Raw genomic sequence first — 15445 nt, 5'->3', positions numbered from 1 at the left:
AAATTGTCTGTTTTTCTTTTTTCAATTTAAGATCGTGATAAAATCGAAATCGTGATTTTACTTTTAAAAAATCATGATATGATATTTTTGCCATATCGCCCACCCCTATTCACTCAGTATGTGAAATGTCACACCAGGGACAATAAAACCTTGGATCTCCTGTATGCAAACTTGAAGGAAGCATACACATCCTCCCCCCTCCCCCCGCTTGGTCACAGACCACAACCTGGTCCATCTGCTACCTGACTACATACCTGTGGTGAATAAAAATCCGCCACAGAAAAGTCAGTGAAGGTTTGGTCTGAGGAGGCCAGGGAAAGGCTGAGAGACTGCTTCGACATCACAGACTGGGAAGCACTCTGCAGCCCACATGGGGAGGACATCAACGGCCTGACAGACTGCATCACAGACTACATTCATTTCTGTGTGGAGAACATGGTACCGTCCAGGAAAGTACAGTGTTTTCCCAACAACAAACCCTGGGTGAACTCTGGGATCAAAACCCTCCTGGATGAAAAGAGGAGGGTTTTCAGATCAGGGGACAAAGAGGAACTGAGGAGAGTCCAGAAGGAGCTCAGGCAGGAAATTAGGAAGGGGAAAAACAGCTACAAGAGGAAGCTGGAGCAGCAGCTGGAGCAGAACAACACCAGGGATGTCTGGAGAGGACTGAAGAAGATATCTGGTCATGGAAAAGGTGGAGGGAGAGAGCAAGTCAGCAGAGACCAGGACTGGGCAAATACTCTAAATTATTTTTTTTGCCGTTTTCAGTCCAGCCCCTCTCCCCCCTCCACCCACCCTGACCCCCCTTCACACCTCTCCAGAACAACCCCCACTCTCCCACCTAACCTGTCCTCTTCATCTTCATCGACACCCCTCTCCCATGACTCCACAACATCCCCCACTCCCCCCAGCCTTCCACCACTCCCTCCCCCCATCTCCCCCCTCTCCTTGACAACTGAGCAGGTGAGAATGGAAATGAGGAGGATCATGGCGAGAAAAGCCACAGGCCCGGATGGCATCAGCTCCAGAGTATTAAAGGACTGTGCAGACCAGCTCTGTGAGGTGGTCACGCACATCTTCAACCTGAGCCTTACTCTGGAGAGAGTCCCTGTCCTGTGGAAGACTTCCTGTGGGGTGCCAGTTCCTAAGTCTGTGCACCCCAAGGAGCCTGGCCACTTCCGCCCTGTCGCCTTAACTTCTCACCTGATGAAGACCATGGAGAGGATTATTCTCAGACACATCCGTCCCCAGGTGAGCACGACACTGGACCCCCTTTAGTTTGCTTACCGTCCTGGAATTGGGGTGGATGACGCAGTCACTTATTTATTGCACAGAACACTTTCAAACCTGGAGAACACTGAACGCACTGTGAGGGTCATGTTTTTTGACTTTTCCAGTGCTTTTAACACAATACAGCAGGCACTTCTGAGGAGGAAACTGGAAGGGGCGGGAGTTGACCAACACCTGGCTGCATTGACCACAGACTTTCTCACCAACAGACCACAGTATGTGAGACTCAAGGACTGTGTCTAAGACGTAGTTCTATGCAGTACGGGGGGCCCTCAGGGTATGGTGCTCTCTCCCTTCCTTTTTACCCTCTACACATCGGACTTCACGCACAACATCGTGAACTGTCACCTACAAAAGTTCTCCGACGATACAGCCATTGTTGGATATGTGTCTGAGAGGAATGAACAGGAATATAGGGGGGTCATCAACGACTTTGTTAACTGGTGTGAATGCAACCACCTGCATATAAACACCAGTTAAACAAAGGAGATGGTGATCAACTTCCAGAGGAAGACACCACAGATCACACCAGTGAACATCCAGGGTTTCGTCATAGAGATGGTGGCAAAATACAAATACCTGGGTGTTCACCTAAACAATAAACTGGACTGGACTGACAACACAGATGCCCTGTACAAGAAGGGCCAAAGTCGCCTCCATCTGCTGAGGAGGCTGAGGTCCTTCGGGTGCAGAGGACATTACTTCGAACTTTTTATGACACTGTGGTGGCCTCAGTGCTCCTTCATGCAGTGGTCTGCTGGGGAGGTAGTAGCACAGACAGGGACAGGAAGAGACTGAACAAACTGGTCAGGAGGGCCAGCTCTGTTCTGGACTGTCCACTGGACTCCATAGAGGTGGCGGGTGAGAGGAGGATGTTAGCTAAGCTGACGTCTATCATGGACAACACCTCTCACCCCCTGCACCAGACTGTGGAAGCATTGAGCAGCTCTTTCAGCAGCAGACTCTTACACCCACTGTGTAAGAAGGAGCGCTACCGCAGATCATTCATCCCCACAGCCATCAGCCTGTTTAACTCAATCACTACCTGAACAGTCACTTTACACTCACTTGTTTGCTTCTGTAAATATCTTATTGTACTTTGTAAATATCTTGTGTTTTTCTATTTATTTTCTCTATTTAATATTTCTATGCATATTTTTATTCTTACGTGTACTGTTTGCACCACGAGCTGTTGTGATATGTGAATTTCCCCGTTGTGGGATAAATAAAGACAATCTAAATCTAAATCTAAATTAGGTTTATTGGCAAAATGTACAAACTAGCAACTGTTTGCAATAAACAAATCAAACAAGAACAATTTAAATAGTTCAACACAACTAATATTACAAGTGGTTTCTCCAAATTAAACACAAAATGCCACTTTTAATGACTACTGCAGTCTCAAAATTATTCAACCCCTCCATGACAAGCATCATTAATACTTAGTAGAGCACCCTTTAGCTGTTATGACCTGCTGCAAACGTGATGCATAGCCAGACACCAGCTTCTGGCAGCGTTCCTGAGGAATCTTAGCCCATTCCTCATGGGCAAAGGCCTTCAGTTCACTAATATTCTTGGGTTTGCGTGCTGCAGCCGCCTTTTTCAAATCCCACCAGAGATTTTCAATGGGGTTCAAGTCAGGCGACAGTGATGGCCACTCTAGTATCTTCCAGGACTTATTCTGAAACCAAGCCTTGGTGGACTTTGAGGTATGCTTGGGATCATGATCTTGTTGGAAAGTCCAATGACGCCCAAGCTTCAGCTTCCTCACAAGACGGCATGACATTTTCTCCCAGGATTTCCATTTCCTGATACTTGATTGAATCCATCTTGCCCTCCACATGCTGCAGATTTCCGGTGCCAGAGGAAGCGAAGCAGCCCCAGAGCATCACTGAGCCACCGCCATGCTTCACTGTAGGCCGGGTGTTCTTTTCAGCGTATACTACATTCTTCCTCCTCCAGACATACTGCTGAGCCATAGGCCCGAAAAGTTCCAGTTTTGTTTCATCGCTCCACAGAACAGAATCCCAAAACCTCTTTGGCTTATTGACATAGTTTTGAGCAAATTGGAGCCGACTTTTCTTTCTCATGGAGCCCTTCAGCGTTTAGTATGCGCCTTACTGTGGAGCTGAAACCTCAGTGCTTGCTGCCACCAAGTCTTGCTGCAGGTCTTTTGCAGTCAATCAAGGGTTTTTGACCACCTGCCTCCTCAGGACTCTGGTGGCAGCCGTTGACAGCTTCCTCTTTCTGTCCAGGTAGTGTAGCCACTGTTCCTTTAACTTTAAACTTGCGAACTATGCTTCCAACTGTATCTCTAGGAACATTCATTGCCTTTACTATCTTTTTGTATCCTTTTCCTTGTTTGTGCAAGGCAATGATCTCTTCTCTAAACGTTTTGGACAATTCTCTTGACTTAGCCATATTTCTAACATGCAATGAAACGTCACCGTCAACAGTCCAGGTATTTGAGGTGTTCTATCTCAAGCACATCTGATGCAACTAATGAAGCCCTTGATTGGTTGCATCAGGTGTGCTTGGATTTGTTAATTTGTTTATTGCAAACACCTGAAAATTTTTACATTTTGCCAATAAACTTAAAATGCAATTGAGGTTGAATAATTTTGATTGCAACTGTAAGTCCATGGGGATGAATCTTTAAGGTGTTGCTATTACCCTGATAAAATATCAAGCCATTCAGGTTAACGCTGTAGGAGGAGGGCAAATTGGCAAAAATGAACTGACTTCCTGTTGGGTTTAGGTCATGTTCATAGACCTTGGTGTGATACACATGTGTACCACATTTCATACGTCTAGGTACATCTTGCCGACGGCGCTGCTCTTTACGGAACGTTAGCGAACAACAACAAAAATAACTCCATAAGGTTTAAGAAGGGAGCCATTGAAGATGTTTCATCTTTCCTTCCTTGGAAGTACTGTAAGCACTAATGAAGGTACAGATGAAGATGACAAAGCCTGAATCGTAAAAGCCAGAGCAGCATTAAACATATTACAGAAAATATGGAAGCACATGGACATAAAAACATCGACTGCAAATCTTTAACACCAATATCAAAACTGTGTTGCTCTACAGATCTGGGGGAAAAAATGGAAAATGAAAAATTCTCTTGCCCAAACTTTTTTTTTTGTCACTCTGCTTCACACAAGATAAAAAATGTCAACATAAAAAAAGCTGCAAGCAGCATTGAGCAAGCCCTCATACCATTTTGCACGTTGGGGTGTATGGCAGTTGCCAATTTCTATGGAAAGTTGATATGTCTGTAATTATGCAACCCTGATGAGAATACAGTGATGGATACGAATTCTCTCAGTCCTTGCATGCAATTAATATAGCCACAAGTTTCAATAAAAAGTTTATGGTAACCAAGTCTTTATGTGAAGTTTGTCTTTTGATCTATTATTTGCCTTTGGACTAATTGAAAAATGTTTTACTTTCCTGTCCTCTATTTCTTTTTTAACATTCCTTTTTTTGTTGTTGATTGGATTACTATTTCTCTCTCTTGATAATCTTTGCTCTGTGTTGAATCTGAATTTAAATAAGAGAGATACAGTCAAAAAACTTAAACAATTCACAACAATGTAAGTGTTCCAACATTATTTGCTGGTTTCAGGTTTATTGTAAATCATTTTGGTGAAATTTCTATTAAAATTAAATGAAATAAAAAATGTTGCGCAAACAGTAGAAATTACCGCTAGATATTAAATTACACTGTGAACATACAGTTTGGCTGAGTTTGACAGAGTTCTAACTAGATCATACGTTGCTGAGCAGCAAAGTCATTATTCTGTGGAGTGAAATTTCAGCTCTGTAGGAAGCATGATTTCTAATGATTTTTTTGAGGATCAGCGCATTATGGGCTAAATTTTGTAGGGGGTTCTATCAGGCCATTTAATTCTTATTAGATGTCTTCAGGCTGGGTCACTGATCAAGGATGCAAAGTTTTGGGAAGATTTAACCATGTACACTTACAACAACTTCCTGTTTCATAGCAAAATTAGGAAAATTGACTCTCTTTGACTCCTTGCCACGCCCACGCCGTGTTAACAAGCTTTTGATAACTTTTCATCGATAAGGTGTGTCATATAGGCCAACCAAATTTGAGGTTGATCTGAATCTTAATCACCTAGGAGGAGTTAAAGTATGACCCCCGTAAAAATACACTCAATTTTCACACTCAATTGTAAATTGTATGTTTTTTGATTATTGCCCCTCAGCAACAACGTGAAACAACAACTGTTTCATGGCGAATAGTTTGTTGACATGGCAGCGTAGTTAGGAAAAACAATTTTCAGATAGAGGCATTATTAGTTTAACTGGTGCTAAAACTATGCCTGAAAAATTGCATAGATGACTTTGGGCATGAGTGTTTCTTCCTATTTCTTGGTATCACCTCAAAATGTACAGCACTGCCATGCCCACGCCGTTCACTAAAGCTTTTGGTAACTTTTCATCTTTAAGGTGTTGCTATTAGGCTGACAAAATTTCAAGCCAATCAGGTTAACGCTGTAGGAGGAGGGCAAATCGGCAAAAATGAACTGACTTCCTGTTGGGTTGAGGTCATGACACCAAGAGACTTTTTTTCGTAGACCTTGGTGTGATGCACATGTGTACCTCACTTTTTTCGTTTTCACAGATGAAAAAAAAAAGGGGGATTCAGAAAGAATATCCTGGCTAAACCTTTTTTTTTTCCAAAAGAAATATAAAGGACAGCATTTCCATTAAACTGTGTATTCTTGCCACACGGACATTTCGGGCAAGGTGCCCTTCTTCAGAGTGTATTCGAATCGCAAAATCGATGGATGATCATCCAATTGATTGCGATTACATATTTTAATCGATTGACAGTCCTAATAATTGCATATGATTCAAATTCATGACCCTTTTTTTTGACTGTTCAAAGATAGATACAGTGCATCCGGAAAGTATTTACAGCGCTTCACTTTTTCCAATTTTTTTAATGTTACAGCCTTATTCCAAAATGGATTAAATTCATTATTTTGCTCACAATTCTATATGAAAGAATTTTGTTTGAAATCTTTGCAAATTTATTAAAAATAAAAAGCGAAAAATCACATGTACAAGTATTCACAGCCTTTGCCATGATACTCAAAATTGAGCTCAGGTGCATCCTGTTTCCACTGATCATCCTTGAGATGTTTCTACAACTTGATTGGAGTCCACCTGTGGTAAATTCAGTTGATTGGACATGATTTGGAAAGACACACACCTGTCTATATAAGGTCCCACTGTTGACAGTGCATGTCAGAGCACAAACTAAGCCATGAAGTCCAAGGAATTGTCTGTAGACCTCTGAGACAGGATTGTATCGAGGCACAGATCTGGGGAAGGGTACAGAAAAACACAGCAGGGCACAGCATTGAAGGTCCCAATGAGCATAGTGGCCTCCATCATCTGTAAAGGAAGGAGTTTGGAACCACCAGGACTCTAACTAGAGCTGGCCACCCGGCCAAACTGAGCGATCAGGGGAGAAGGGCCTTAGTCAGGGAGGTGACCAAGAACCCAATGGTCACTCTGACAGAGCTCCAACGTTTCTCTGTGAGGAGAGGAGAACCTTCCAGAAGGACAACCATCTCTGCAGCACTCCACCAATCAGGCCTGTATGGTAGAGTGGCCAAACGGAAGCCACTCCTGAGTAAAAGGCACATGACAGCCTGCTTGGAGTTTGCCAAAAGGCACCTGAAGGACACTCAGACCATGAGAAACAAAATTCTCTGGTCTGATGAAACAAAGATTGAACTCTTTGGCCTGAATGCCAAGCGTCATGTCTGGGGGAAACCAGGCACCACTCATCACCTGACCATCCCTATAGTGAAACATGGTGGTGGCAGCGTCACACTGTGGGGATGTTTTTCAGCAGCAGGAACTAGGAGACTAGTCAGGATCGAAGGAAAGATGAATGCAGCAATGTACAGAGACATCCTTGATGAAAACCTGCTCCAGAGCGCTCTGGACCTCAGACTGGGGCAAAGGTTCATCTTCCAACAGGACAACAACCCTAAACACACAGCCAAGATAACAAAGGAGTGGCTACGGGACAACTCTGTGAATGTCCTTGAGTGGCCCAGCCAGAGCCCAGACTTGAACCCTATTGAACATCTCTGGAGAGATCTGAAAATGGCTATGCACCGACGTTCCCCATCCAATCTGATGGAGCTTGAGAGGTCCTGCAAGGAAGAATGGGAGAAAGTGCCCAAAAATAGGTGTGCCAAGCTTGTAGCATCATACTCAAAAAGACTCGAGGCTGTAATTGGTGCCAAAGGTGCTTCAACAAAGTATTGAGCAAAGGCTGTGAATACTTATGTACATGTTATTCGTTCTTTATTTTCAATAAAGTTGCAAACATTTCAAACAGACTTTTTTCACTTTGTCATTATGGGAAAAAATAAATTTTATCCATTTTGGAATAAGGCTGTAACATAACAAAATGTGGAAAAAGTGAAGCACTGTGAATACAGTCCGGACGCACTGTATGGATGTTATAATTGATATAATAATTAATAATTAATAACACACAATTAAAAGTAAATAAAGCATTACAACAGTCCATTCACAACTATTTGAGTCTAAACACTAAAGTTTTTATTTTGTTATACATGTTTTATTTAGTAGTTTATGTGTCTAAACCATGCACTTCACCGCATGAAAAGTGGGATTTTCGGCCCCGTAAACGCCTGGAAATCTCCCTAATTTTCGGCAGTTAAGACAATTTACAGGCTGTGAATGTGGCGTTCGTCTGTGCCGAAAATTGTCGGAAACGAACCATGACGTATGTGGAGCTCGCGGAGGTGTGAACGGCTCTAATTAGCATATGAATAGCAGCGAAACCACGCCTGGTCAGAGGATGTGTGGCCTGGCTTGAATTTCCTCTCCCAGTATTGGATGAAACCACTACTTTTAAACACGAAAAATCACTCATGATTGGTTGGCAGGTCTGTCACTATTGGTCACCCTGGGTCATTATAAATGTAAACCCCACCCCTATATATATTTATATATATATATATATTTATATAATTTTTTTCAATCATATGATATGCTATGGACTACACTATTATTACCATCAAGGACATGAATGAATTTATTGAGGAAAGGAAAATTTCAAAGACAGAGCTTTATTAGCAGAAACACAAACACACAACTATGTACAATTCTGCCCACACAACAAACGGGAAGCTCAGGAGAAGGCCTATCCTACAGCACCGTGAAGTGTCTAGATAGATCGATAGATAGATAGATAGATAGATAGATAGATAGATAGATAGATACTTTACAAGTGTCCAGTAGCATACAAAATACAAGACATACATAACAAATTAACAGTAGCTACAGCAAACAGTAAACAGTGCAAATGGAGTGGAGTGGAAGTGAAACAGTGCAGTCTGCCGCCTCGGAGCTGGAGGTAACAGGCAGCATTCTGTCCGGATCTGGTCCATTTTGCAGACGTCTGTGGTGCGTTCACGTTGCCCTGTAAATCTGAACTTGCGGACATAGCTCCGAGCAAATAGGAGGTCACAGCCTCGTTATGAGACGAGGATAGTCTGTGAAAACAAAATGAATGGTCAAGATCGGTATCTATTAACGTATCTGTTTCCTAATACAGCAGAATGAAAGCATATTCTTTAAATCTTACCCTTGCTCCGGTTCGTAGCGCTGTCCGGGCTGAAGAGAAACTCACGCAGCTCTATCCGGCCCCGTCGGGGTCTTTGTGTTTGCCGTCGGTCTCACAGCTCCAAACAGGCTTTACTCATCAAGTTCGCTTGTCGCTAGCTTGTGTTGGGCCTTCATCAGATATTGCAGACAAAGGAGAGGCCTGTAAGGAACCCAGAAGCCTTACTACAAGGCACTCCTAAACCAGCATGAGTTTTCAAGAACAAAGGAACTGGGCCAACGCCCAAAGGTCTGGCAAACTGTACGTCGAGGTACAGTCCGTCCCCAAACTTTAATCCACTCCTGATTGGGCCAAAGTTGCCGCAGGCCATAAAAGTACGGCCAGATGACCCTGACGTCACTCAGGGCATAAAGGTCGGGGAGCCCCGCTACCCGTTGCATTTCCCAGGTAACGTGATGCTGTGAAGAAGCTCTGGCTTTATTCAGTAGTTGCCAAAAGGGTGTAAATTTGGTGAGACGTTTCAGTTTGCTTGACCTAGGCTACAGTTCTTAACTCGCTGGACGAGACAGAGACTGTTTCTTTTTCTTTTTGTTAGAATATTCTTTATTACTTTTTGGATCCAAAGAGGAACGCTGCGCAACCCAGCCATTCCTCTTCGCCTGCAGAAGGAAGAACGTTTTTCTTCAGAAGGAGACGGAACCACCGAGGTCCGGTCCTTCCATTTGATCGATCCCGCTGTTTCACTTTCATAACGGAAGAACGGCGCTGCCATCACTCGCTGCCAGGACGCTGCAGCTGGTCCCGCGCTCGCATCCAAACGAGTTGGAGTTTCGAGTCGGACGGGACGCACGCTTGTCGCAACGAGCGACCCAAGTAAGATGCTATTGTTTGGGCAGAGACAGATAGTATAGCGTGTGCTTACATTTGTGTGAAGGGACCGCCGAGTCCTACCTATGTTATAACTGTGCTGATTGTATGTGTTATTGCGCTCCCGAAGGAGCTTATATGCGCGGATCCACTCGCTGGATAGCTGCGTAATCTTGCCGCCGTGTGATCACTGTACGTCGTATTTTCTCTCTGATCAGTGGACGATAAGCGAAACTCGGTTTGCTTGCCGACCCCCGATTTAGTGAGAAACGACTGTGTGCATTTCACGGCTGTCGTGTTATTCGTTGTTGTCTGATAAGCGCCGACTTATCTTCTTTCCCTCTTACTAACCTCCACACACACACATATCTACACCTACACACATGTCCGAGTGTCGTGATCTTATGAATAACGTGGTGTAAACCTACGGGTAGTAACCTCGCTATAGCATAAGAGACGCGTGTCTCGTAGTATTCCCATTCATAATTTTAGAGGCGGACGCCTCTTGGTAGCACGGCTACCTCTCTGGGGATAGTGGGTCATTTTCCCTCTAAATTCATCTTGTGTGCAATCAAAGTGCATATAAGGCCAGTGGTGGTGTAACTATCGCCACTGTTTCAAAATCCCGCGCTCTTGTTGGAGCGACTACCTTCGGCTGACGTTTCAGTCCGCCATTTTTGAATTCCAGGTATATGATTCAGCAAAATCAATATCACCCTGTGAATTCGTGTCCGCGTGTGGTTTCACCAAACCACGTTCCGGCCATTTTGGTAGTTTTATGAACGCGATTTCCCCAAATCACGTTCCGGCCATTTTGTAGTCCTACGTACGTGACTTCACCTACGTCACATTCGTAAACTTGTAGTCCGACGTCCGGTTCGGCCATTTTTGTAGTTTTCCAAAGACCCACTGTCGGCCATTGTTCTCACACACACACACACACACACACACACACACACACACACACACATACAGGTCTACATCCCTTCCTATATCTGTGCTTGCTTATTTTTGCTTTATAGATGTGCTAGTTGTAGTAAGCGACTGTTGTTTGTTAAAGTGAGTGGTTGGTGGATTGAGTACAAGCTTTAATAAATACTGTTGATTATAATTGAGCATTTTCCTGTGATTATTGTGCACAATTTTATATTGTAATAACAGCTGGTTGAGAAGTCCAGTGTTCCGATTTACGCCTTCTATTTCCCTCATTATTGATATTCCTGTGATATTAACAATTTGTGATAAATATTCAGGCATTGAGACTAAAAGCATATCAATTGATTATTGATCCCTGATTCCAGGGTGGTGCTCCGTTGATTATTAATGAATAGTGATAACACACATTTCATTAATTAACATTAATAACTTTATTAATAATCAATAATCAATTAATATTCCCATTGAATTTCAACACTTGTTAGCAAAGTCCATGCAAAAGCACTGCTAGCCGCTAGGTCAGAAGCTAACTTAAACTCCTCTCTGTCTTCTTGTGCTGAGTAGTCCACTCAAACGGACAGAACCCATCACCAATAACGTTTTTATAAGAGTCCTGGTTGAACACTTTCACTCAAACTGGCGTAGATATTAACTAAAAAGTTTGTTTCCACTTTACAGTAGACAACCTGCATCTGTCGTCTTCCTCCGCTCGTCACTCTCACGCATCTCCGCCCACTTCCCCTTCACCTCAGTTCCTCCACCCCCTGTCCTTTGACCTCGAAGGTGATCCAGGAATCAGAAAGGTCCCGAAAGTAACAAAGTCACAAAAGGTCCAAGGATAACAAAACCACAAAACATTTGTGCAACTCTCTTTCCTATTCTTACAGGCATTTAACAAATATTATTACACAACCAATAATTAACATTTTAAATGCTGCATTCAGTAAACCTTTGTGGCAAAGCCTGATTAAAACTAATTGTTGAAACAAATTGTTTGTGTATCTCTTTTACATAACATTGGCCATTGCTAATGACATACACAGTAATTAATCTACAATACTTTCATTAAATAAATCAATTCAAGCTAAAATTTAAGAGTCTATAATTAGGCTATTCTGAGCCTGATCTATTTATACCAGAGATTTTCTAATGAAGTTAATACCTTTTAAAAAAATGTCACCTGGATTAAAACTCCCCCTGCTACCCTGATTTGCATTTGTATAGCTCACAGCATTTTCATTTACATGTCAAAGCCTCCCCTAGAATTAGGGGGAGAGGGGTCATGGGGGGACAACTGCCAAGCAAGGCCCGTGTCAATTTCTGACAATTCACGGCAGTTTTCGGTGTTGCCTGTAAATTGCCGTGTGCAGCCGTAAACCTGAACTTCCACGTCAATTTACAGTGCCGCATACTGACGAAAATCCCACTTTTCATGCAGTGCTTCTCTTTCTGTCTCTAACAGTTACATCTTCAGACTTAGCTGTACACGGCTTGGCCAGTGGGCCATCGGCTATGTGACCAATGATGGCAACATACTGCAGACCATCCCCAACAACAAACCGCTGTTCCAGGCCCTCATCGATGGCTACAGGGAGGGCTTGTACGTAACCTGTCACACACTCATTGTCTCACTGTCTCACACACTCTCCCTGTCTGTCTCTCTCTCTCTTTCTCTCTCGCTGTTTGTATGTTGATTCATGTCTCTGTGAACATGCTGTATACAAACGAGAAATGATCAACTCTGTCCCAATCAGTCACATTTGATTCTCTGAAAGCTACTTCCTTGATAAAACAATGCTTTGTTCTGCGAGACCATCTCTTTCATACCTGATAATCTGACTTCAGGCAATTCAAACATGATGCCCTCCATTTAGTGCACATCTCACTCCAGCCAGCCGTCAATCGCAGCTGGCTGAGGCTTTTCGAGGAGTGTTGTTTCGAGCTGTGTTTTCTGTGTCTAGTGTATGTGGAGACGGGGAAGAGGAGGGATCCTGTTTGATGCACCTTTGCTTTTGATCAAGTAGGGTGACCCCAGCAAGTGAGGTCCTTCTTTCAAATGACATCCATTGTAGTTATACCTAGATGTGTAAATGCGGAATTGAGTGGCTGTGACAGAGACACCATTCACACTATTAGAAGACACTGTGCCATCAAAATGATTTTGAACCTATTATTTCAAGGTAAAAAAAAAATGCTTTAAATAGAAATTCTTTTAACAGAAATTTTGTGTCAAAAATCAGGCTTGATTAAACTGTCAATGGACAACTTTTTTGCTTTAACTTATCATTAACAAGTACATGCTGATTGCAGAGTGCAATGGCTGTAGTGTTTTGACAAGTGCATTTTTAGCCATTTACGTCTTACATTTTTAATTTCTAACACTTTAGCAGATAAGCACAAGTTTGGAAGAATTTTCCAAAATGTCTTTCTTTTTCTTTTTTTTAAGTTAGCGATCATAAATTGCTAATCACCCACGAATACAATTTTATAATCAAGAATCAAGTGACTAATTTCCCAATTTTAAAAAAAGTTTCATCTTTTAACGGCCAAATAATAATATCTTCATAGCACTGAAGTTGTCACTCTTTATATTTTGAAACAAACATAAATTAGCAAATTAATAACAGGATAAAAAGTTAATACTTAATAATCATTTAGGTAGCTGCGTATAACGTGTGTGTGTGTGTGTGTGTGTGTGTGTGTGTGTGTGTGTGTGTGTGTGTGTGCGCACGCGTATGTGCCTGCGTGCGTGACACAGAAAGATCGAGAGACAGAGAGATTATTGTTGATATTTCAATTGATGAGAATGTAAATGGTTATAAAAATGTTTGGTTAAGCTGACATCAACAGCAGTTGATAGTAAGAAACTCGCTGAAAATTAATCTGCAACAACTTTAATTTAAAGACCTGCTGAGGGGAAGTTAGACAGAAACTAGTTGCAAATTTCCAGGAAATGAATTAGATAAATTACCAGCTACTTATTAAAGGATAACTACCGTTTTTTACAGCCTGGACCTTTTTTCTAGCAAAAGATATGGTCATTTACTCACCCAGATAACTTTGGTGTCATTTGGCGTCGTTCGGACGAAATTAGATCCAGTGTAGCGCCGATATATCCATATAATGTGAGTAACGGGGCATCGACACACAGCCTCTATATAACGCATTATCTGCCACGAAACTAGTTCATTTCACCAATATTTTGTTATGATACGCTAGTGCTATTCCCCTCTGAGTCCGGGCTCGTCTGTTGTCAACATCCGGGGTCTGTAGGTTGAGCTACTACCTCTGACCTGGAAGATGTCATCTCTGAGCTGCGCGCACCCGCGACAGCCCGGCTTGTTTACCTGTAGCTGCTACTGCTAGTTTGACCCCGGATGTTGATAACGGACGAGCCCGGACTCAGAGGGGAATAGCACTAGCATATCGTAACAAAATATTAGTGAAATGAACTAGTTTCGTGGCAGATAATGTGTTATATAGAGGCTGTGTGTCGCTGCCCCGTTACTCGCATTATATGGATATATCGGCGCTAAACTGGATCTAATTTCGTCCGAACGACGCCAAATGACACCAAAGTTATCTGGGTGAGTAAATGATCATATATTTTGCTAGAAAAAAGGTTCAGGTTGTAAAAAACGGTAGTTATCCTTTAACTGCTTGTTTAAAAAATATGATAATAATATTGTCAAATAATATTGTGTTAATTTTCAATAGATTTTGAGTTAATTTCTTGTGTTAATTTGGGGGTACTTTCAAAGAAATGTCAAATATGTTGCTTGGTAAGTACCATCTACTAACTGAAATTTGTAGACCTATAAAATAAGTGTTGCCAGTATAAGTTTTAAAAATCAAATCTCTTTAATTATTGAAATGGATACTTGATAATGTGTTAGATGATGTGACAAACACAACATGACTGATGGAATTATTTTGAGCAAATAACTTGCCGTGTATTTGTAACTGTAAGCTCGTTTAACTTGTTTCTCATTCACAGCTATTTGTTCCCTGACGGACGCAGTTACAATCCTGATCTCAGTGGTTTATGTGAGCCGATGCCTCATGATCACATCAAAGTGACACAAGTGGGTTTGTATGTGTTTCTGAAAACATGCTTCATCTGGATAAGCAGAGTGATGTTCATGGTTCCCACTTGTCATGGAATTTCTTAGTCTCACAAAGCCAGAATACATCATGTACACTCTACAGTAGCTCCCTTATTTAAATGTTCACTTTGAACTGACTGGATTTGGTCAAATTTATGTCAGATTACTCAGTGAACGAAGGGAGGTTTTTTTTTTAATTACATAAGGTGTGTCATAAAATGAAGAAATCGTCTGTGACTTTTTGTTTGTCTCAAATTTATTCTAAAACTGCTTTTTGTGTATAGTGACATTGAAACTTGATGATTTTTTTTCGAGAACTGCCACCCTTACCAAAGGTAATTATCTGTCACTATGTGATAGATTATTACTTGCAGCTAGTGATGTGTCCATCCACTCAAGTGTAGTGCTTACTGTGAATGGCAAAGGGAAGTCTTCATCTTTTGTACACCCTATTAATGTCTAACTGTCTCAAGCATATTTTTACCAGCCTGACCACATGATAATGTATGAAGAGAATAATTGTTGGCAGGTGTTGTGTGTTGTTTCCAAACAGAGGAAGTCAGTGCATACTACTGGATTTTATAGATGGTTTAAATT

General features: G+C 42.1%; 1 protein-coding gene across 4 annotated transcripts in view; it reads left to right on the top strand.

The window, feature by feature from the left end:
- The window catches only part of cblb (Cbl proto-oncogene B, E3 ubiquitin protein ligase), a 204297-nt gene that overhangs the window by 106857 nt on the left and 81995 nt on the right, over positions 1–15445 (top strand). For all 4 annotated transcript variants that reach the window (XM_084374290.1, XM_084374292.1, XM_084374291.1 and 1 more), the window contains 2 exons: positions 12205–12342; positions 14740–14827. In XM_084374290.1, the coding sequence (XP_084230416.1) occupies positions 12205–12342; positions 14740–14827 (226 nt within the window). The remainder of the gene's footprint in view (positions 1–12204; positions 12343–14739; positions 14828–15445) is intronic.

Source organism: Pagrus pagrus (genome assembly GCF_965226575.1).
Source record: "Pagrus pagrus genome assembly, chromosome: 14".
NCBI lineage: Eukaryota > Metazoa > Chordata > Actinopteri > Spariformes > Sparidae > Pagrus > Pagrus pagrus.
Note: the sequence above shows the minus strand (reverse complement) of the source record. Positions and strands in the feature narration are given on the sequence as shown.